This window comes from Osmerus eperlanus, chromosome 8 (genome assembly GCF_963692335.1).
Source record: "Osmerus eperlanus chromosome 8, fOsmEpe2.1, whole genome shotgun sequence".
Lineage (NCBI taxonomy): Eukaryota > Metazoa > Chordata > Actinopteri > Osmeriformes > Osmeridae > Osmerus > Osmerus eperlanus.
The window spans coordinates 10,018,267-10,040,614 of NC_085025.1; the positions used below are offsets into that span (position 1 = coordinate 10,018,267).

The window sequence follows — 22,348 nt, forward strand, 5'->3', positions numbered from 1 at the left end:
CACAGGCAAGTCTTCGTCCTTGATTCAGTCTACTTGACGAACAAGCCGATTTCACAGACACACAAGCATTTCACGCATGTACACACATGCACACACACACACATACACAGAGAACCCCAAACAAGCACACACAGAGCCAGGTCATTTCCCCCAGATCATATTCCCCATCCTGTTTGACCCCACCATGACCTTGGCCCTGGGATGTCTTGAGAGGAGGTTGTTGGCAGCTCACAGCTGTACTTAGTCTGGCCCGTCAAAACACACCTGAGCACTGACCTGTGTGGGGCCTTAGTGTCCCATAAGTGTGTGTGTGACATCATAGTGTCTCCCAGGTGTGTGGGTGTGTGTGTGCAAGCAACGTCCCACAGTGCACTGCGACTGTCGCTAATGAGGGAGAGGACGGATTGCTTAAACACACTCCCCCGAATCCACACAGGCATGCAAATACACACACACATACACAGACACACACAAACACAGACACACATACACCTTAATAGTCTTCCGCTCTATGCAGCCACGCACAATCCCACACCAGAACCCAGAGGGACTGGAGGTTAATGAGTCACTGTCCTTGAGGGAATGTTCATTGTCTCTGCTGTGTGCTTAAACAGAGGTGATCTCAATTTCCTCCTGTGTGTGTGTGTTTGCGTTCATTCCTTTGTTTGCGTGTGTTTGTGTGCAAACATGCATGCGTGTTGATGTGTAGTTGTCTTCATGTGTGTGTGTGTGTGAGTGTCCTAAAGGCTGGGGAGGCTTCCCTGTAACTGACACCCCCTATGGTCACAGAGCAGCTCATTAATATTGATAAAGGATATAAGAGATTAACTGATGGGGGTTTGTGATATTAAAAGCATCATGAAGGCCTCATCACAGCCGCGGCACATCTCATGAGAAACTCCACTTATATAAGCACCAGCGTATGAGCTCTCTGACGGGAGAGGAGGAGAGGAAAAGAGGAGAGGATGCAAGCGTGTGTGTGTGTATTGGGGTGTGTGTGTGTGTGTATTGGGGTGTGTGTGTGTGTGTATTGGGGTGTGTGTGTGTGTGTGTAAGTGTATATGTGTGTGTGTGTGTGTGTGTGAGGCTTGCACCGGGGCTCGGGGGATAGACGTGGCACAACGATGACTAGTCTGCTCTCTGGACGGCACAGCTGGTATCACAGCCAATAATCAGCCAAGGCGATAAGATTCCAATCAACACACACACACACACACAGTGATGAGGAGGCGGCGGTCACCATATTAAAGTAAAGGGCATGGCCAATGTCAGTAACAGTGAGACATGGCCTCCAGGGGAGCAGGCTCTTTCGGAGAAACTGCCGCCTCACCAAGCCAAGATGGAGGTCAAACCAGGAGTAGAACTGAGCCCTGTGGAGCCAAGGTGGAGGTCGAACCAGGAGTAGGACTGAGCCCTGTGGAGCCAAGATGGAGGTCGAACCAGGAGTAGGACTGAGCCCTGTGGAGCCAAGATGGAGGTCGAACCAGGAGTAGGACTGAGCCCTGTGGAGCCAAGATGGAGGTCGAACCAGGAGTAGGACTGAGCCCTGTGGAGCCAAGATGGAGGTCGAACCAGGAGTAGGACTGAGCCCTGTGGAGCCAAGATGGAGGTCAAACCAGGAGTAGGACTGAGCCCTGTGGAGCCAAGATGGAGGTCGAACCAGGAGTAGGACTGAGCCCTGTGGAGCCAAGATGGAGGTCGAACCAGGAGTAGGACTGAGCCCTGTGGAGCCAAGATGGAGGTCGAACCAGGAGTAGGACTGAGCCCTGTGGAGCCAAGATGGAGGTCGAACCAGGAGTAGGACTGAGCCCTGTGGAGCCAAGATGGAGGTCGAACCAGGAGTAGGACTGAGCCCTGTGGAGCCAAGATGGAGGTCGAACCAGGAGTAGGACTGAGCCCTGTGGAGCCAAGTTGGTGTACCCTCTGTCCTTCAGCACCAACCAGTCAATGATTCAGGAATTAGGCGTTCAATAGTTGCATGAGCATGGTGAGGAGGAAGATGAACTTAAATTCAATAGATTGATTGAAAGCTCTCTCGATCTCCTCCTGGGTTGAATTGGGAATTGGACAAAGATGTACATGAAGTGTTTTGGGAGGGCAGCAGGTTAAGTTGCAGAGGGGAGAAAAAGTAATACGGTATGTGTGTGTGTCTGTCTGTGTGTGTGTGTGTATGCAACTCCTTGGCTTGTTGATTTGTGTCCTGTTCACTCTCTCTCTCTCTCTCTCTCTCTCTCTCTCTCTCTCTCTCTCTCTCTCTCTCTCTCTCTCTCTCTCTCCCCCTCTCTGTCTGTCGATAGTAAAGATCAATGTTGTCCACATGACAGTTTGGTTATCGACAGCTCCTCAGAGATCCACAAACCCCCTCCACAGGGTTCCAATAGCACCAAGCAAATAGTTTGCTCATCAATGTGACCATGGCTGTGTGTGTGGATCTGTGTGTATGTGTGTGTGTGTGTGTGTGTGAGACTTGCTGCGACTTGACGTGCAGAGAGAAAGTAAAGACGGATGTTTCTGCAATTAACTATGCCAGAGGACTGTCCTCCAGTCCACACTTGATTACTAACATGCACCTCGGTAGTCCTGTCCTTGTATGAGCACTGTCACACCCCACTAACCATGTTGACAGGAACTTAATGTAGGAAGCCTGAAAGCAATCATCTTAAACAGATAAATTCTTCAGAACCTTTCCTGGTGAGACAGAGAGCTGCATCTGGAGAGATGTCTGCCTTCCTGTGCCTACCTGTCTGTCTGCATACCTGCCTGCCTGCTAGCTCGCTGCCTGTCTGCTAGCTCGCTGCCTGCCTGCTAGCTCGCTGCCTGCCTTCCTGTGCCTACCTGTCTGTCTGCATACCTGCCTGCCTGCCTGCTCGCTGCCTGCCTGCTAGCTCGCTGCCTGTCTGCTAGCTCGCTGCCTGTCTGCTAGCTCGCTGCCTGTCTGCTAGCTCGCTGCCTGCCTGTTAGCTCGCTGCCTGTCTGCTAGCTCACTGCCTGTCTGCTAGCTCGCTGCCTGTCTGCTAGCTCGCTGCCTGTCTGATAGCTCGCTGCCTGTCTGCTAGCTCGCTGCCTGCATGTTTGCTTGCTGCCTGTCTGCTAGCTCGCTGCCTGCATGTTTGCTTGCTGCCTGCTCGCTTGCTGCCTGCCTGAGATGAGTGTCATTAGGAGATCCAACCCTCCAGGAGGAGGCAGCCCACCGCTGTATTGGTGAGGTGACGCCTCTCAGCTCGAGTGTAAAACAAGGAGTGTCGCCATCAAACGCAATCAGCGTGAATGAGAAGCAATTACGTTATGAATTGAAGCTGTTATGTGGAGAAAACCTGTCCATCCATCTGTCTGGTGTCCTCCATCTGGTTCCTCGTCCCTTCATCCATCTATCAAGGCAGTGGTAGGGGCGTCTTCCTTTGAAGTGGTCACATCAAATGCGGCTTGATTAGTGCTCACACATGCACACACGCACACCGCACCACTCTTCTCAGAAACACACACTCGGAAAAACGTGGGAAAAAACGGAGCTAGACATCCCATCAGTATTGACAAGACGAGATTCTGACCCTCCAGATGATGTCTCTGACACTGTCAGTCAGTCTGACGTGGAGGAAGGGGAGGGGGGAGACAGGTGGGGGCCAGACAGAGAAGAGAGGGCTTCATCAATGGTGTCCTCTATCAAGACTACTTAGCATAACTGTCAGGGAGGCGGGGGGTGGGGGGGGGGGGGGTCTAGAGGGAGCCTCAGACACTGACATGACCTGGAGTGCTCTGAACACACACACACTTCGGGTTCCTGATCTACAATAGCTGTCTGTCCTTGTTTGGGACTTCCTGTCTGTGCTGTCACTTCCTGTTTGACCTCAGCAAGCAGCTGGACGGTGGACAGCACAGCGGGATCCAGCATATCCCTCAATTACACTGACTGCCCACATTACATCCACCAAACCTTTAAATAATTCTAAAGACAAATTTGGAGGGCATTTCTGACTTTATAATTTTTATAGTGACAGCATAGAGAAACAGGGAATGAAGGGAGTCAGGGGATGGCTTTCAGCAAGGGCCTGCACCGGATTTGAACCCAGGCCGCTGCAGTAAGGCCTCAGCTGATGTGGGACATGCACTTATCCGGTAAGCCACCGGCACACACCCAGCGAATCATTCTACTCCAATACTGTACACACACACAGGGGGGAGATGACAGAAAGTCTAAGACTTAAAACATGGAAGTTGGACCAGTTGATTCATTTGCAGTCCCATAGTCAGCTGCTACTTTGTGAGTGTAGTTGGTGGGATGTACTGTGGGTTAGCTGGTCCTGACCTCATCACTGGCTTTTTGTTTGTTTTGTTTCTCTCTGATGGCGCCTCGACAAAGTGGCTGACTCCCTCTGCTCTCACCCTGCCCTGCCCTGCACCTCCTCTCCCCTCATGACAAGGTGTCTGACTGTTCTGGATCAAACGAGTGAGAAGAAAAGGAGGGGAGGGGCAAAGGAGTAGGGGTGCGCTTTTTGCTCTTTGGTGGAACAAGAAAGAGCCAAAAGGTGTGTACATGTGTGTAAAAGAGAGAGAGAGGGAGATAGTGTGTGTCTGTGTAAAAAAGGAAGATTGAGACAGAGAGACAGAGAGAGAGGGAGGGGGACCCAGAGAGAAAGAGATAGAGAGAGGGAGTGAGTGAGGAGGTGTCAGATTACTGCAGTAAAATCCTCAGCCTGGATCGTGGCCCCTACCTGATCCTCTCTGGGGTGACGGTTCTGTCAACATCAAGGCTCTGGCACTCTGCCCCTCTTCATCAAAGCTGCCTGCAGTCGCTGAGCTGGGCTTGCTCTCTGTAGTTTTCCCTGCATTAGCGTAACCGGTGTGCCCTCCAAGACTGGCTCCCAAGAGGACTGCAAGTCCCAGAGGGCCCAGCAACAAGAAACGACACGTGCAGCTGAATGTTGGGCCAAAAGGCCAAATTGACCCTGTCTCACCTGACTGAACAAACAGGACGGGGATGTGTGTGTGTGTGTTAGAGAGCGACAGTGAATGGCACTGTGATCATTATCATGCAGTTGGGTGGTTCTGTAGATAGTGAAACATTATGTACACGCACATGTACTAGAGATGAATAACAGCCATCTTATAGTGATGCAAGTCTATTTTAGTCAGCACACATAAGTTGGGCTGTGTGTGTGTGTATGTGTGTCTCCGCTTTCATCTGATTTCATCATCCCTCTACAAGTCTTCATTTAAGTCCAGTGTAGATCTGGTTATTATGGAGTAATTAAAAAAACAAAAGCAAAACAAACACACAAACTACAGACACTTCCTTCCATTCAAGGTTAGTGCATGGTCATCTTTCCCTCAAAATGTATTTGCGTCAAACCACAGAGCCAAGAACTGTTGATTATCAGACGACTCTGCTGAATGCGCACGCCGGAGCCTGTTACCTGGTTGGACGGAGTCTCTCCACAGACACGGGGCCGGCCGCTGGGCTCTTTCATCACGCTGCTGAGGGAAACTTAGCGCTCCACATTCAGCTGCTGTGGTAAACAAAGAGAGCACCTTGAGAGAGGCTCCGGACTTAGAGAGAGCGAGAGAGAGAAAGAGAGAGAGAGAGAGAGAGAGAGGGAGGGAGAGGGAGGAGGAGTGAGAGAGAGGGAGGGATGGAAAGAGGGAGAGAGGTAAAGAGAAGGTGAGGGAGTGAGAAAGGAGAGAGAAAGGGAGATGGAGAGAGAGAAAGAAAAGAGAGACGGGGATAGAAATGAAACGCCGATGATGGAAAAAGGAAGTAGTCCAAGAGGAGCAAGGAGGGTGAAGAGGGAGAAGGGAGGGAGTTGAAAGAGGGAGAGAGAAGAAGGGAGAGTTTGAGAGAGATGGAGAAACAGACAGAGGAGAGATAGAGAAAAAGAGAGAGAGGAAAGAAGGAAGGAAGGAAGAAAAGGAGAGAGTGAGGGAGAGCAGGGAATGCTGTGTGCTTGGAACAGGGCTTAGTGGATTAGCTCTGTCATGCGGCTACAGGGGAAATAAGGGCTGTGTTGGCTGGATGAGGCCTGACAGCCTGAACACACATCCTCGACACAGTACACACACACGCACACACTCCTAACACGGTACACACACAAACACACCCTCACATCTTCCACAAACAACAAATACTAATACGTCTAATAACTGTCACATAGGACATACACAAGCGAACATGAAAACACACGCAAACACTGCACACAGACGTAAGACACACACAAACCTCACTGGCGACACGTACATGTAAACACACTTCGTAACACGGTACTCACACACACACGAGTTACAAGGTGACAATAGGCTAGCTAGCCCAATGACTCCCACACGTGCACGGCTAGCCCCAGAACATTGTGTTCTGTGTTGCTGTGGGCGGTGGATGAGGTCTTCCAGTGTGGAGGGAGACCTTTCAGATGAACAGTGACACTTTACCGAAGGATGACCTTGCTCTGCTGGCGCGTGCTCCGAAGCCATCCTTTCCTTTCACCATGGAACACACACGCACACACATTTTCTCTATGACCCCCCCGCCTCCCCCCCCTCCACGCGCTTACACAGTAATGATCATTTCCCCAGTCCAGCCACACAAAATTGAACGATTCATTATTGTCAACCTTGAAAATAGCAGAGCATCCACGGGCCTGCAGATGAAGATAATAATGAAGATTTATTTCCTCCATCACGCCACTAGATGGCACCATCCACCCTTTCATTTTCGATTTGCTTTCTCATTTCTCAGCCGGTCAGCTGACTCACACACGCTGTCCTCAAGAAAGGGAGTCAACAGCCCGGCACACACACATGCACACACAGGCGTGCGTATACACAGGCAAGCACACACACAGGTGCACATTCACACACAGGCATGTACACAAAGACACGCACATACACACCCGTATTGTACATACACACATACACACCAGAGCCTGTGGAAACCCAGCCTCAGCTCGCGCACATTAGAGTTTGGTTCATGCTTAACAAACAATGTCCTTCCACATTTCTCAGTGTCTGGTTACCTTAATACATGCTAATGAACATAACAAAAAAGGCCAGAGCACTGCTTAACTATTGCCTGAGGGGGGGATGGGGCGTGGGGGGGGCTTCCAGTCTCTAACGATCAGTCAGCAACATCAATCAGCCATCAGCTGGTCTTCAGAGGGTTTGGCCACACCCATTACTTATGTAGCCTTCACTTATTGGTTGATAGAATCAATCCAGTGTCACAAGAAACATCAGAATCAGAATCAGAACATATACTGATTATCACAGGACCTCTACTTACAGTGGAGGCAATAATGTGTAGACCCCACTGTTCCTGCCATTCTCCAGAGAGGATGGCACATTAGTTATCTAGTACCTGTCACTCTTGATATAAGCATGCTGCTTATTAACATTATTTATTCATATGTTTTTACCAGCTTTATTCATGAGGGGGCATTTAAGACCAGTTGTTTCTCACTGATTGCAGGATCACACACAACATGACTGAAGGGACAGACTGTACTGTACAGCAGTGAATAGGAACATGTCCTTTCTAGTGTGAGAAGGTCTTTATGCTCTGCTAGGTGGACTGGGCCTCTACTGGGAGAACCCACTGGTGAGGAACCCGGGTCTGTACTGGGAGGACAGGGGTCCACGAGCTAACCTGCTGACTGTCAAGAGCTCCCAGGAGGCTTAGCGGTACTTCGATTTGAATGACAAGGCAGAACAAGGAAATGCCGAGCTAGTTCCTGCCGCACCGAAACGCCTCATGGATGTGACGAAGAACGGCAGGAGAAATCTGTTCCTACAATTGATTTATTTCATGAAAGCATTATGGGAGCCATAAACAGGAGGCTGTTGCTGGGGTGGATCTTCCAGGTTGATCCGTTTCGGAGAACTGAAGAGAACAGCGGTCGTAGCCGGAAAAGGGGGGGGGTTTCATGCCAGGAGCAGCGAATGGGATCACTTCTTCTTGCCGGCGCTCTTGACTTGCTTGGCGGCGGGGGGCTGGGCAGCGGTCCTCTCCAGCTCCGCCTGCCTGGCCACCTCCAGGGCTGCCTCCTCCTCCTGCCTGCTGAGGCGCTTGGCCTCCAGCAGGCGGCAGCGCAGAGCCTCCCGGGTCTGCAGCACCTGCTGACGCTGCCGTGCCAACTCCACCTGGAGGGGGGCGATTCACACATCCTCTCTCAGTGTCACTACTGCCCGAGAAGCTACAGTGAAGGATATTTGGTGCGTGTGATATCGTTGAGTCTCTAGTCGTGTGTGACCCCCGTCTGACCTGCAGGCCGTCGTACGTCTCCAGCTGGCCTCTCTTCAGCTCCCTCCTCTCCGCCGCCTCCTGTCTGCGGTGCTCCAGCACCGTCTCCCGGAGCAGCCGGAAGCCTTGGATGACCTCTGACCTCTCCCTGCGCTGGGCCTCCTCCAGAGAGGAGTCCTTCAGGACAGGCTGCTCCCTCTGTCTCCTGGAGGAGAGAGGAGAAGAGAGGTGAGGAGAGGTGAGGAGAAGAAAGGTGTTTAGTTTAGGAGGAGTGAGGAGAGGTAACCACTAGAGTGTACTCTAGACCAGCACAGTATCAGGTTGTTCAGCTAACATGCTGTACCTCTCTCAGAGACGAAAGTGTGTGTGTGTGTGCTTAGATATGACTTATCCCCTAGGGGGGCAAAGGGCGGGGGGAGTATTTAAAGAGAGATTAGATGGGGCTAAATGTGTTGGCTTATTTCCCATGGTGTGACCTTGACAAAGAGGGCCAGACAGGGCTGATAGAATTGGCTGCTTAATGAACATAACACTGTATGACCTTTCTGTGACACTGGAACTGTTTGACTGGCCAGTGAGTGTGTGTGTGTGTGTGAGTGCGTGTACAGCGTCTGCATGTTTGTCAGAGGGACGGCATGTTATTATGAGTGTGTGCAGGTCTTTAATTGTAGGTCTGGGATTGTAATACCGTGAGTGTGTGTGTGTGTGTGTAATTGCAGACTAATCTTCTAAAAGACAGGTTGCAGGACAGGTTGCAGGACAAAGTACCAACCATCATTTCCCATGCACACACACACACACACACACACACACACACACAGGCAAGCACACACACGCACACATATGCGTGCAGGGTGAAAGGGGCAAGTCTCATCAGAGCACTGGGCTCATTGGACCCCAGAAATAGCTCTCTAATTAATAGACCCAAATATCATCTCATTTGTCATGTAGGAGAGAGTAGGGGAGAGGGATAGAGTAGGAGAAAGAGTAAGAGAGAGACACAAAGAGATAGAGAGAGAGAGCAGGAGAGAGACAGATAGAGAGAGAGAGAGAGAGGGAGAGAAAGAGACAGAGAGAGAGAGAGAGAGAGAGAGCAGGAGAGAGACAGAGAGAGAGAGAGAGAGAGAGAGAGAGAGAGAGAGAGAGAGAGAGCAGGAGAGAGACAGAGAGAGAGAGAGAGAGAGAGAGAGAGAGAGAGAGAGAGAGAGAGAGAGAGAGAGAGAGAGAGAGAGAGAGAGAGAGAGAGAGAGAGAGAGAGAGAGAAAGAGGCAGAAGAGAAAGCAAAGAAGAGGGCGAGAGTGCGGTTGATGGAGGTGAAAAAGCTCTGTCGTTCATGGACATAAGGCCAGATGCCTCCCTCTGGGGACTCTGTGGTGTCTGTGTGTGGAAGTGTGTGTGCGTACCTCCCCACCACGTCCTGTATACAGTACCCTGACAAGACATCTAGGCAGTGTTTAGACAGGAAGTCATTTGAGACCAAGGTCTGTTCTGCAAATGAGCCAATAATACAACACCACACACACATTCCTCCGCCCTCCCTGTCTGCCTGTCTAGCACTTCTGTGCACGTCCTGAAGCAGTGCACTTCCTTCAGACGGGTCCCCTCCATCATGTACAGCCTGTTCCAGCAGCGGAGGAGGGTGAGACAGTGTCCTACAGCCCAGGACCCAGCTACAGATTGCTCTGGTTCGAGCAATCTGTAGCTGGGTCCTCCCTTCCTTTCCCTGAAAGCAAATAGAGCTGTTTTTAGAGCTGTTGATACTCTGTGATTGCCTCCTAGCAACTCCGCTGCTTTGAGGTGGAACTACAACTGACTGGAACTACAACCTCCAGAGTCCAATACAGTTAAGATTCAGAAGCCCAATGCGCTAGCTGGGATTTGCAGGAGAAAGGGTGTAATAGGTTTTCTGTCCCAACTCACGGTGACCTAGAGTACAGGCTGTGTGAGAATGAGTGTGTGTGTGTGTGTGTATGTGTGTGCAAATTGACTGCAGCCTAGGCTGCTGACTGATTAAAATGGTATGGTTGGACGACAGGAAATGAGGGTGAGGCTGGGGTCTAGCGTGGGGCATTACTCACACCCTTATCCCTATGGAAAGAGAGAAGAGGGGGAGAGAGAGAGACAGAGAAGAGGGGGAGAGAGAGAGACAGACAGAGAGAGAAGAGAGAGAGTGAGAGAAAGAAAGAAAAAGAGAGAGAGAGTAGAGATGGAGGGGGCAGTACCTGATAAAAGGGGTGCAGTCCATGGGAACATGGAGCTGTAAGGGATCAGGGTTGGCATGGAGGGACAGCTCCTGATTGGATGGACTGAGGAGTCCGTCAGGTGACTGGGAAGGAAGACCTGTTGAAGGCCAATCAGAGATGAATACTAACACACGTAGTGTGTATGTAGGATGCCAGAGGTGAAACACACTGGCTCCAAATTCAACTGTAGTATTGTTCTACAGTACATGAGTGGCTATGGTATGGTGGGTACATAGAAGAACTAGGCAAGTCTGGTTATGTGAATGTGTGTGTGTGTGCGTGTGTACCAGGCTCTCCGCTGTCTGGGTCGTCCATAGCGGTGTCCCCACGGCTTGTGTGCGGGTGCTTGTTGATGAACTTCTGACGAGACTGGAGTGCCTGACAACAGCACCAGAACATGAGGGAGGAGCAGGGAATAGCAGGAGAGAGAATGTGTGTGTGTGTGTTAGTGTGTGTGTGTGTGGGATAGAGCCAGCGATAATATGCACGTATGTAGGAGTTGGCGTGTGTCCGAGAGAGACTATGGACGTGTGTGTGAGATGAATTGTGTGTCTGTGTGTGTGCGTGAGTAAAGGTGTGTGTGTTACCCTGAGGGCGCAGCCTGGGTCAGCTGTCTCCCAGGCCTGCTTCATGGCTCTGATCTCCTCCAGTCTGTCTGTGTGTGTCTGTGTGTGTCTGTGCGTGAGTACAGGTGTGTGTGTGTATGTGTGTGTTACCTTGAGGGCGCGGCCTGGGTCAGCTGTCTCCCAGGCCTGCTTCATGGCTCTGATCTCCTCCAGTCTGTCTGTGTCCTTCCTCACCTCCACACACTCGGCGTCGCTCTGCTCACACACCACGCGCAGCGTCCAGTTAGGCTTGCTGTGGTCCAGGCTCTGGGCGCGGGCACACACACACAGACAGAATCCATTCTAATGTATTTCCGTCCAAGGTTGCCGGTGTCACAGTGAACAATGACAGAGTGTGTGTCTCTCCTGTCTCCTGAGCGGGACGAGACAGCTGTGGTGATTTCAGACCGCATCTTCACACAGGGTGGAGGGGTTTGACAGCTCTGCTCATTCAGAGGTCAAGGTTCATTCTAATTCTCCCTCTCTGTCCAACTGACTCTCTCTCTCTCTCTCTCTCTCTCTCTCTCTCTCTCTCTCTCTCTCTCTCTCTCTCTATCTCTCTCTCAGAGCAAAAACGGATAAAATGCAAATGTATTCAATGGGACCTTTAACTGAAAATCTGCCTTTCAAATGTCATTGTATTTACTGATTTTAACAGATGGGGAGACTGAAAAGCTATGATGAGGGGTTATTGACAGAGCATGTCAACAGAATGCCAGAGTGTGGTTATGTGCCTGTGTATGTGCATGTGATATGTGTGATACAAGTGTGTACAGTATGATTATGTATGTGTCTGCCTTTGTGTAAATCTTTGTGTGTGTTTGTGAGGGTGCATGTGACATGCGTGTGTTACCGTCTCCATTCGGGAGCCAGGTTTGACAGCGGCCCCCGACTTGTCCTTTTCCCCCTTCCCCTTGCGGCTGGACTTGGGCGTGGCTGACTTCTGGCCCTCGCTGCTCTGGGCGTCGGCCCCGACGGGAGTGGCCGGGTCTTCCGCCTTCTCCCCGCCCACTGCAGGAAGTCACACAGGTGATCTGTATGTCAATCAAACTCAAGACCAATTGATGAGACGGATCCATCTAGGCTGCGGTTCTTGATAATACTTTATGCAGCATCCAAACTACGACAATGACAATTCAAGAATAATCCTTTTGGTTATTTCAACGCGCTGAACATTCCTAACTATTCATGACAGCAGCATTCATGTTCAAATCCCTCAGTCTTGACGCTCAGTGATGTGAGTGTGTTCCCTGGTTGATATTCCAGTCATGGTATGTGCCTTATTCACTGTTTACATATTAAATTCCCTTTCAGGAGAGATTACAAACCCATTCAGCAGACACACCGCCTGAGGGGTCACAGTTATGCACCATCATCATGCTAAACACATTTATGTGTTTAGAATACAACAACATATATTTTCCTGATTGCTTGGAATCCCAAGTAAACGACGCGCAGTTTTAATGCGGTAAAAAAAACCTTGTGGAAATTGCATTTTAATCGAAACATATTCAGTCATTTGAATTACCCGTTCACACTTCACCGGGTGCGAATAAAGCACATCGTTGGCGGGTGCTTGTGTGTGTGAGGGGAGTGCGAGCGAGAGGTGTGTTCGAGGGAGCGAATGTGCTTGCTAGATGGCACTGTTGCACTTCATACCAAGTCACTCCCCCCCCCCCCCCCCCAAAAAAAAAAAAAAAAACCTTCCCAGCCATGCCCTAACCCGGGCCTCGTCTCTGAGTTCCCTAGCACAGGTAGAGACGGCGAGGTAGCCTAATCCATCACTCAACCTGACAGCCGGCCGTCCTGACCCCACAGCCTGGGCTAAGCAGCCAGCGCGGCTAGCTGGGCACCTCGCATCACAACCCACACCTCCCCTCCGTCAGAAGGAAAGCATTGAAGGCAGGCAGACTTGTCTTGTCGACAAGCAGGGGGCAATCGTGCCAGGGTTGGAGCAGGGTGCACTGATGAAACCATGACGATGGCTGCCGATGCAAGAGCCTGGCCCTTTAAACAGAGAAGAGTACACCACAGAACACACTGGGTGTGCTGGCAGGTCTCTCTGTGTGTGTGAGTGAAAGTGTGTGTGTGTGAAAGTGTCAGTGTGTGTGTGTGTAGGTGCGAGTGTGTTTTCAAGCATGCCCGTGCCTGGATAACAGCAAGGCGTCTGGTGTAGAGGCTTCACATGCCAGTGCTGCACTGGGAACATGCGATCAGGGCTGTGGTGCTAGCTAGCGTTAGCCTACCAGGGCTACATGAGCTCGCTCTCCTGCACAGCTATCTCCCAAGGAACGGGGGCACGCGCCAACTCCATTTGACTCTTTACTGGCTCCATTTGACCAGATTATTCGAAAAACTGGATAGCGTGTGGGTTGACTGCGCTCTTTGCACAAATGCACACACACAATCAGATACACACACGCACAGTCAAATGTCATTATTATTACATTCACACTACTGATAAATTAGGGACTCTCCCTTTCGAGTAAACACATGGATCTTTTTTTATGGATATTTTATTAGGGAACTGATTATATAAACACACACACACACACGCTCCCTTAGATTCCGTGCCATGCGAGCAGAACAAGCGGAGGCCGTGTTGTCATGAGCGACATATTGAGAGAAGACAAAAGGATCCATAATGACTGCAGACCCAGTTCACCTCCCTGCGTTCAGCCACCTCATAATCCATAACAAAACCTCCTTTCATTCAGCCCTTCACTACTGCTTAGGGGGCTTCTGTTTAGTGTGTGCGGGGAGGTAAGGAGGGAGCGGGAGAAGGGGGGGATGGAGGGGAGGAGGGCTGGAGAGGCGAGGGCACTGGGCTATTGTCTCTTCTAATGGCAGGCGGGCATCCAAACTCCCCGAGTTTGATCTGCTGGAGCAGCTGTATTCATTTGCCTATCATTACCTCGATCATTACCTGTATCATTAGGCATGTGGTTGCTGGCCTCAGAATGGCAACAAACGTACGCATCTGCCTGTCTGTCTGAGAGTCTGTCTCTGTGGCTGTCTGTCTTCCTTTCTCTCGATCTGTCTGCCTGTCTGTCTGACAGCCTGTCTCTGTGGCTGTCTGTCTTCCTTTCTCTCGATCTGTCTGTCTATCTGTCTGTCAGCGAGGCCGAGCTGAAGAGCTGGCTCATTCAGACAAGGGAGGGATTCCAATATGGAGAAGGAACAGGCTTGCCTCTGAATAACAAATACTGAAACTTATCAGAGATGCGATGGCTGATCTCGGTTCTGAGATAAGTGTCGGGGACATTTTAATTGTAATACGAAAACCACAATCCACATTTAAATCCCCATTTTCATCTCGCAAATTCAACACGTCCCGTACCCATCTCTAATAACTGAGATAATATTTCAGTTCTGAGCGTATCGAGTCTCTGACTGGGAACTTAGCATCAACACACAGCCCTCATCCTCCGCTGAGGCACCAGCCCATGACACAACATGGCTCGCCTGACACCTCCTCAGGCCTCCGAGCTCATTGGCTTCTGCTGTTTCTGGTGGGGGGGGGGGGGGGGGGGGGGACTGGAGGGGCGTGTGCGCGCGCGCGCGTACCTCTCATCTCGTTCCTCTCCAGGTCCCTGAGTGTGTGGACGAAGGCCATCTGAGCGTCGTCCAGGACCCAGCTCCTGTGGAGCACCTCAGCCTGCACCCTGTACTGATGCACCTGATGACACACAGGGAGAGGAGTGGGCGACACAGCACACACACACACACACACAGCACTTTGTAGGCATACACACACGCACGCACACACCAAAGCAAAGCTGACTTTGGACAACGACACAACAGGCTGTTGTAACCACCAGCAACAGCAGCTGGTGAGAAATCCTCTTTGTATGAACACAAAGATTGCCGGTACAGAATGTTCTTACCAAACAGGTTCAATCATGTCGCATGAAGTCAGCCTTGTCTTTCTTCCAGCGGAGTGGAAGTGTGTGCGTGCTGTGTGTGTGTGTGCTGTGTGTGTGTGCGCTGTGTGGGTTCCTAACAGGGCCCTTGATCATTAACTGGAGCTGTAAGCCATGTTAATCCTGATCGATAACCTCCAGGGGCGTTACACTGGGGTGGCTGTCCTCACTGGGGGGACCTTCACACACTCCTGGAAGTGTCTGTGTGTGTGTGTGTCTACTCTGTTGTATGTCGGTTGTGTGTCTGTGTTGTGTCGGCTGTGTTTCTGTGTGTGTGTGTGTGTGTGTGTGTGGGGGGGGGGCGACCATGCTATTCTTGCAATGCTACCTGGGGGAGGGAGTGACGTTGGTTGGCAAACAAACAACTCACTCGCACACACACAGTCCTCATAAATCATGTGGAAATTGCAGTCCCACTGACAAGCCCAGATAACAGCAGCCCCGATAACAACACAACAACTCCACCTGCAGCTGTCTCCTCTTCTCTAGCACCCTCTCTTTTTTGATTTGTCTGTGTGTGTGTGTGACAGTCAACAAGAGAGTGAGAGATACAGAGAGCAAGTCCCAGGCAGAGATGTAAAAAAAAGAGGGAGATAGCCGAATGTGTGTATGACAGCAGTAGCTGGATCGGGATGACAGTCGGAAGGCTGTCAGATGTTGATACCGTGGTGTCTGTAGGGGCCTGGTTCTGGGTCCGGCTGGTCAGGGGCCCGGCCTCCCCGGCCAAGCCCTCCTGCCCCCCTTCTCCTCCTGCCACTCTGGGCCCCCGGCCGGGGCCCTCGGGTGTCTGTCTCCCATCTGGGAGAGGGGGTCCGCAGCAGGGGGCTGTCACTGTCAAAACACACAGAAGGAATGATGGAAGACTTTACCGGGCTGACAGAGTGATATCTGGGTGACTGTCAGCCCAGCGCTCCTCCACTTCCTGACAGATGTGAACGTGGGTGGACAGACAGATCCTGATCTGAGAGAGACAGAGGGACATGGAAACGGATGGACAGACAGACAGACAGGCTGGTAGACAGACAGAGAGAGACAGGCTGGCAGACAGACAGACAGACTAGCTGACAGACAGACAGAGTGAGAGTGAGAGTGAGAGTGAGAGTGGAGAGAGAGAGAGAGAGAGAGAGAGAGAGAGAGAGAGAGAGAGAGAGAGAGAGAGAGAGAGAGAGAGAGAGAGAGAGAGAGAGAGAGACGGGCAGGCAGGCAGGCAGGCAGGCAGACAAGGTTGGGTATGACTGACAGTTTGACTGCAGGCCTGCCTGATGCATTCAGGGTATGACTCCAGGCTGTCAGCTGACTCACTCTGGAGGACCAAGCTGCCCGTTGACTGGTGGTAGGAGGTGGAGGAGTGTGTGTGTGTGTGTTAACCCATCTGCTGGGAGCTGCTGGTGGCCCCCTCTCTCTCTCTCTCTTTATCTCTGTGAGAGGGACAGAGAGGCTGGCGAGGGCTCAGTGTGTGTGTTGTTTATCCAGTTCTCAGCCAGACGTGACCCCGAGAGAGAGTGCCCTGTTAGAGAGAGAGAGAGAGAGAGAGAGAGAGAGAGAGAGAGAGAGGGGGAGAGAGAGAGAGAGAGAGAGGGAGAGGCTGGTGTTGCCAGTCAGAGAGGGGCACTGCTGTGCCATGGCATGCCGAGGGCAGGACTAACAAAGCAGGGACGCTCCATTCGTCACACAGCGTGACACGGCGCTCAGAGTAACAGCAGACTGCCGTCCTCAAACCGCCGCCTCAGTGTGTTCTTCGCACCGAGTAAGAGAGGGTTTCCTTGAGGGGCCGGGCTCCTGTTTGTCGGCTACAAACAGGAAGATGTGAGAGGAGACTCACCCCCCCCCCCCCCCTCCTCCATGTGACTCACCCTGATTGGACAGGAAGCAGAACACCGGGATGATGACATGACCCTTGCCGGTGTTGCTGGCCACCACCACCTCCTGGTCCAGGATGGACAGACGGACGTGGACGTGGGCCTTGGAGGTCTGGAACTGGACCGTGCCCACCAGGTCCGATGACACCTTCACAAAGTACCTGTGGAGATCACTGTTTATCAGAATAGTAAAATAAATAGTCCTTTTATTTGTAGATTACCATAGCACTTGTGTGCTATGCTTGTGTGCTAGTGTTTATTACATAAACAACTACTTGTTAAAGCTGATCTACAGAGAAATCAATAATAATATGCAATAATCAAACAATAATATCTAGACTGAAGACAGTTGCAGGTATGATGTTCCTCACTCATACTGTTAGAGTACCTGCATATCATGTTTTTGTCGTTGGGAATATAGTAGTCTCGGAATTCCTTCACGATAAAGTTGTTGATCGGAGCCTCGCGTGCCAGTTCTGGAAGTGGATCCTGGGAGCCAATCAGACGCATCCTCCACTTCCCCCCGACAGGGGGCGTGTCAGGAGTGTAGGCCTCTGCTAGGAAGGTGTAACCATGCTGCCGCAAAGACAACACAACCACACACACACAACACACACACACACTTATCTGGTGAACGCCTATTTACGGATCTTATTCATGTTATGTACACATGACATGAGTACATCTGTGGGAGATGTAACTTGGGTCCTGGTCCCCGAGCGCTGGGGTGGAGGCCACACCTGGTTGTGTGTGTAGATGTGGGGCTGGACTCTGTTGAAGACTCTGGGCAGCTCCTCCCCACAGTCGTTGTCGATGACGTGGAGCAGACAGGGGGAGATAGGGGAGTAGAACTTGGCCACCAGCAACATGTCTTTGGGCACCAGGAACACCTCCCTAGAACGCACACACACGCACACACACAGACACACACACAGCCATTACGGATCAGGACTAAGGGGAATGGCTGGGGACCCTTGTAAGTCTGTGTGCCTTAAACCGGAACATGAAACAATGTCTAAAGAAATTGCATCAGCCAGGACTAGTGACCTGCTTTGCTCAAATCTTCCGGGGAGACTTACTTTAAACCTTGCAGTTATGGTTGACAGAATAGGAGTGTAGATGTAAGTCTAGGGTTTGAGCTAGGCAGGGTCCCTACCTGAAGAGCAGTACCCAGGAGCCAGCCCCCTCAGGCAGGGGGACAGAGTAGTCTGTGAAGGTGATCCTGGACCACTCATCCTCATAACAGGGGTACAACTTGGCTGTCCTCTCAGAGTGACTGAACATGTACCTGGGATCAATAACACAGGGTCATTACTGAGCATATACCTGGGATCATGAACACAGGGTCATTACTGAGCATATACCTGGGATCAATAACACAGAACTGCTGAACACACGAACAAACGTATGTCGTGGCGACTAGGCAGACACTCAAACCGTCGACTCGAGTATCGATCGATGAAAAAACTTCATCGCATTGTTTCATGTGGTCGTTATATAACCCAGACGAACATGCTCGGTATCAAACTTGTCTAACTGCTTCTGAAGGCTTTGTTGGGGTTGAAAGGCCCCGGCCCTTCTCATCTGCAGCTTGAGTCAGAGGGGGGGGGAGCGGACACACTTCACAGCTCCCTGGCTCCACTGAGCTGCCTGGAGGATTCCATTGATCAGACATCTAGGTCCTACACACACGTAGGCACACAGGACGCCGTGCACACACACACACACACACACACATCCTCCACCCAACACACACACTCATCCTCCACCCAACACACACACACAGCCCACTTCCCCAGGCTCCGGGTCATTCAGCAGACGCCATGAGCCGTTTGGAGCGGAGAGAGGATAAACAGCAGATGGTACCACAGGGAGAGGATGGAACACAATGTGGATGAGCCCTCCCAGACACACGGCCAGGACACACACACACTAGAGACAGGGACAGGGTTTGGCCATGCAGGAAACCAGGCCATCAAATGGACATTGGTCGGCACAAGAGGGGTAAATTGTGGCACGTAAATTGTGAACGTATTAGGTCTCCCAGCCTTTTTGGGGGGTTGTATTGTGGTAGAGAAACTCATTGTGCTACATTCAAAAGAGATCTGGATGTGTGTGTGTGTGTGTGTACAATTGACCTACCTTAGTAAGGACACACAATGTTTCTCTGCATCTGATTCCACAGTGGCCCACATCTCTAGCAGTGTCTTGGAGGCACTGAGATTCTCCTTTGTGCCTAGATAACACGCAAACACACACACACACACACACGCTGAGTAACAGGCATTCATAAAAGATGAAAAGACGTTCACCTTGAAGCCAAATACATGAAAACATCATTATTAGACTTGACCTACTTCAGGATGAAAAGGTGGACACACACAGGCACTTTGATTCATGTGGTGATGGAACTGGAAAAGAATCCCGTCCACACCTCCACTTCCCCTGACACTCACCTCTCTCCACAACTCTCCCAGTATTACACTATGCCAGCAATAAAACTATTCATAAAACATTTAATGAAGCTCCTTGTCAAGACTCACAGGTGTATGTGTGTGTGTGTCTGGGGACAGCTCAATTACAGGTGTTTCTCATCAGCATCTGCCAAGATCTCCAACCTCTCCAGATCAATAGAGCCATTATGGCCCACGGTGAGAAGAAATGCTCACATCCTCTTTCAGAGAGATGACTATGGATGACTAGAAGTGATTTGTGCATATTTATGTGTGTGTGTGCGTGTGTGTGTGAAAAGAGTGTGCAATCTGAGAAATTGTCAGGCAGGATGTTGATGTCAGTCTAGATTACTGGAGCCAATTCATTCATTTCGAATGGGTTTAGAAAAATGAATGTGAAAGGCATTTGGGAAAGTAACTGTCAGAACGGATTCCTGCAATCAAACCGTTAACATACTAAAGCTGTGGTGATGGATGATGATGTTATACATCTCTCTGTCTAGCTGCGGTGTCTTTTGCTGTGTCTGATTCTGACTGTAATATTTCCTCTGCTGTATCAGGGAGTCAAGTGGCTGAGCGGTGAGGGAATCGGGCTAGTAATCCGAAGGTTGCCAGTTCGATTCCCGGTCATGCCAACTGACGTTGTGTGTTGTGGGCAAGGCACTTCACCCTACTTGCCTCGGGGGGAATGTCCCTGTACTTACTATAAGTCGCTCTGGATAAGAGCGTCTGCTAAATGACTAAATGTAAATGTATCAACTGTTCCTGATGTCGTGTCTCATGTTGTTCCCGATGTTTTGTTTGATGTTGTTCCTAATGTTGTGTCTGATGTTCCTAATGTTGTGTCTGATGTCCCTAATGATGTCCCTGATGTTCCTAATGTTGTGTCTGATGTCCCTAATGTTGTGTCTGATGTCCCTAATGTTGTGTCTGATGTTCCTAATGTTGTGTCTGATGTCCCTGATGTCGTGTCTGATGTTTCTGAAGTTGTGTCGGCTGTTGTTACTGATCAGTCTGTCCTAGCAATACATCGTAGCCGCCACACGACGCCTCCACAAAGGCCACTTCTCACCACGAGACCTCTCTCTTTCTCCATCTCTCATTCTGCCCTCCATTCTTTCTCTTCGATGTTCACTAGCTGTGAAACTGTCACAACGTAGGTTGGAGTGTGTGTGTGCGTGCATGTGCGTCTGTGTGTGGTGGTGTTTGAGTGTGTGTCTCCTGTCTCCTTGCCCACTCACCTGTCAGGCTGTATTAGTGAGAGTGGCAGTATCATCGATAAGGCTCCCAGTCTCTCTGCCCAGGGGCCCTAAGATATGCCACAGCGAGTGTGTGCGTGTATCTGTGTTCAGGGGAAAGTGGAATCTATTTCACACCAGTGTGGGGGCAGATTTGCTATCTAGGCTTTCTGGGTAGGAGGCTGTACTGACTGGCAGGCCAGATCAACAGGGCTCTCGCCCTAATGTGAGCCAATCTGTTACAATCACACACCAACAACTCACAGCCTCATGCGCACCACAGGCCGGCAACAAAAGGTCTGCTGTAAAGGTGGGCTTTTACTCGATGCACAAGTGCAGAAAGAGGTTTTGTGTCTGAGTTGAAGCTTTTGTCATGCATTAGAGCATGAACGAATGGTAGCACAAATAACAAGTCTGGCAGGGTGCCAGGGATTGTTCTGCATCAGCAGTGTGGAGGAGCCCAGACTTCCTGTATCTATGACAGTAGTGGGGTACTGTAGAGGACTATGGGAGTCATAGTCATCAGGCTTCAAACATGGATTCCCCTGTACCTGGCTTGGCGGCTCGGAGGACCTCACGGACCAAGAGGCCCTTGAAGCCGGCCTGGAGGACTGTGGCTGCACGGACCTCCTGCTCTGTGGGCTGCTGGGACTCCAAGCTCTCTGAAGGCTGGGCTGCATGGCACACACATACACACGCGTCACCACAAATGCACACACATCACCACAAATACACACACAGAAGGACACACTTAATAGGGTAGACTTAATCAACCTAGACACAGCCCAGGAGGTACTTTCACAAGCGCACGCACACACACACACACATACAAATGCACGTCCGAAACACGGATAGAGCACACACAAAGGTGGGTATGGGTGGGGGAGGGGCCCCTGGCCCCGGCGCTGCTGAGGGAGGGGTCTCGGGTGAGGGCCTGGACAGCGAACAGCTCTGTGGCCGTCAGCCTCCTGTCGGCAGCCTGGCACATCATGACACACACCGCCTCATTAAACACCTGCACACACACCAGAGCAGACACAGGGTCACAGGGGGCAGGGAGGGGTGTGCGTCTGTCTGTGTGTGTGTGCGTGTCAGATAGTGTGTGTTTTGGTGTGTGTGCGTGCACGTGTGTATACTTGTAGGTGTGTGTGTGGGTGTGTGTTTGTGTGCCCTACCCTCTGGCGGTCCCGGAGCCCCCCAGGTGTGCTGGGGCTCAGGTCAGAGGGGGAGATGGCACGCGCCAGGGCCCTGGAGGCTGCTGGGAACTCCTGCTCATCAGTGAAGGAGGAGACCACCCTGGCCAGGGCCTGGTACATCCTCATGGCCTGCTCACAGAAACGCAAGCTCTCCTGGAGACAGCAGGGAGGGAGGGAGGGAGGGAGGGAGGGAGGGAGGGAGGGAGGGAGGGAGGGAGGGAGGGAGGGAGGCGTGCACAGAAGCCAGGATTACTAACCCAGATCTAGACACGTGGACAGACCATTATGGTGTAGAGAGCTAAAGCTGACTAGATACTGCTGTCTGACTATTATGGCCTGTCTCATTCTAACACAATGTGCCTGTGTATTTATTGTCTAACTGTAGGGAGACACGGCATTAAAAGCAGTTTATTTAGGGAATTAATATATATTTCTTGTTCTTAGAGATTCCCTGTTGCCTGTGTATAAATATAATGACGGGCTCTATCTCCCTCTCTCTAAATCTCCCTCTCCTATCACTCTCTCTAAATCTCCCTCTCTCTATCTCCCTCTCTCTAAATCTCCCTCTGTCTATCTCCCTCTCCTATCACTCTCTCTAAATCTCCCT

The 22,348-nt window shown here is 51.0% G+C and overlaps 1 protein-coding gene across 1 annotated transcript in view; it reads right to left on the bottom strand.

Annotated features, from left to right (window-relative positions):
- Nucleotides 1-7,768: 7,768 nt before the first annotated feature.
- adgb (androglobin) overlaps nt 7,769-22,348 on the bottom strand; it is a 36,529-nt gene continuing 21,949 nt past the window's right edge. Inside the window, exons 21-36 of the mRNA XM_062468426.1 lie at nt 21,721-21,894; nt 21,410-21,560; nt 21,097-21,219; nt 18,997-19,090; nt 18,011-18,142; nt 17,595-17,748; nt 17,243-17,430; nt 16,849-17,015; nt 15,660-15,826; nt 14,640-14,751; nt 11,926-12,083; nt 11,184-11,339; nt 10,755-10,845; nt 10,447-10,564; nt 8,246-8,429; nt 7,769-8,124 (exon numbers count right to left, since the gene is read on the bottom strand). Coding sequence (XP_062324410.1) covers nt 7,930-8,124; nt 8,246-8,429; nt 10,447-10,564; nt 10,755-10,845; nt 11,184-11,339; nt 11,926-12,083; nt 14,640-14,751; nt 15,660-15,826; nt 16,849-17,015; nt 17,243-17,430; nt 17,595-17,748; nt 18,011-18,142; nt 18,997-19,090; nt 21,097-21,219; nt 21,410-21,560; nt 21,721-21,894 — 2,364 coding nt within the window. The 3' untranslated portion in view covers nt 7,769-7,929. The remainder of the gene's footprint in view (nt 8,125-8,245; nt 8,430-10,446; nt 10,565-10,754; nt 10,846-11,183; nt 11,340-11,925; nt 12,084-14,639; nt 14,752-15,659; nt 15,827-16,848; nt 17,016-17,242; nt 17,431-17,594; nt 17,749-18,010; nt 18,143-18,996; nt 19,091-21,096; nt 21,220-21,409; nt 21,561-21,720; nt 21,895-22,348) is intronic.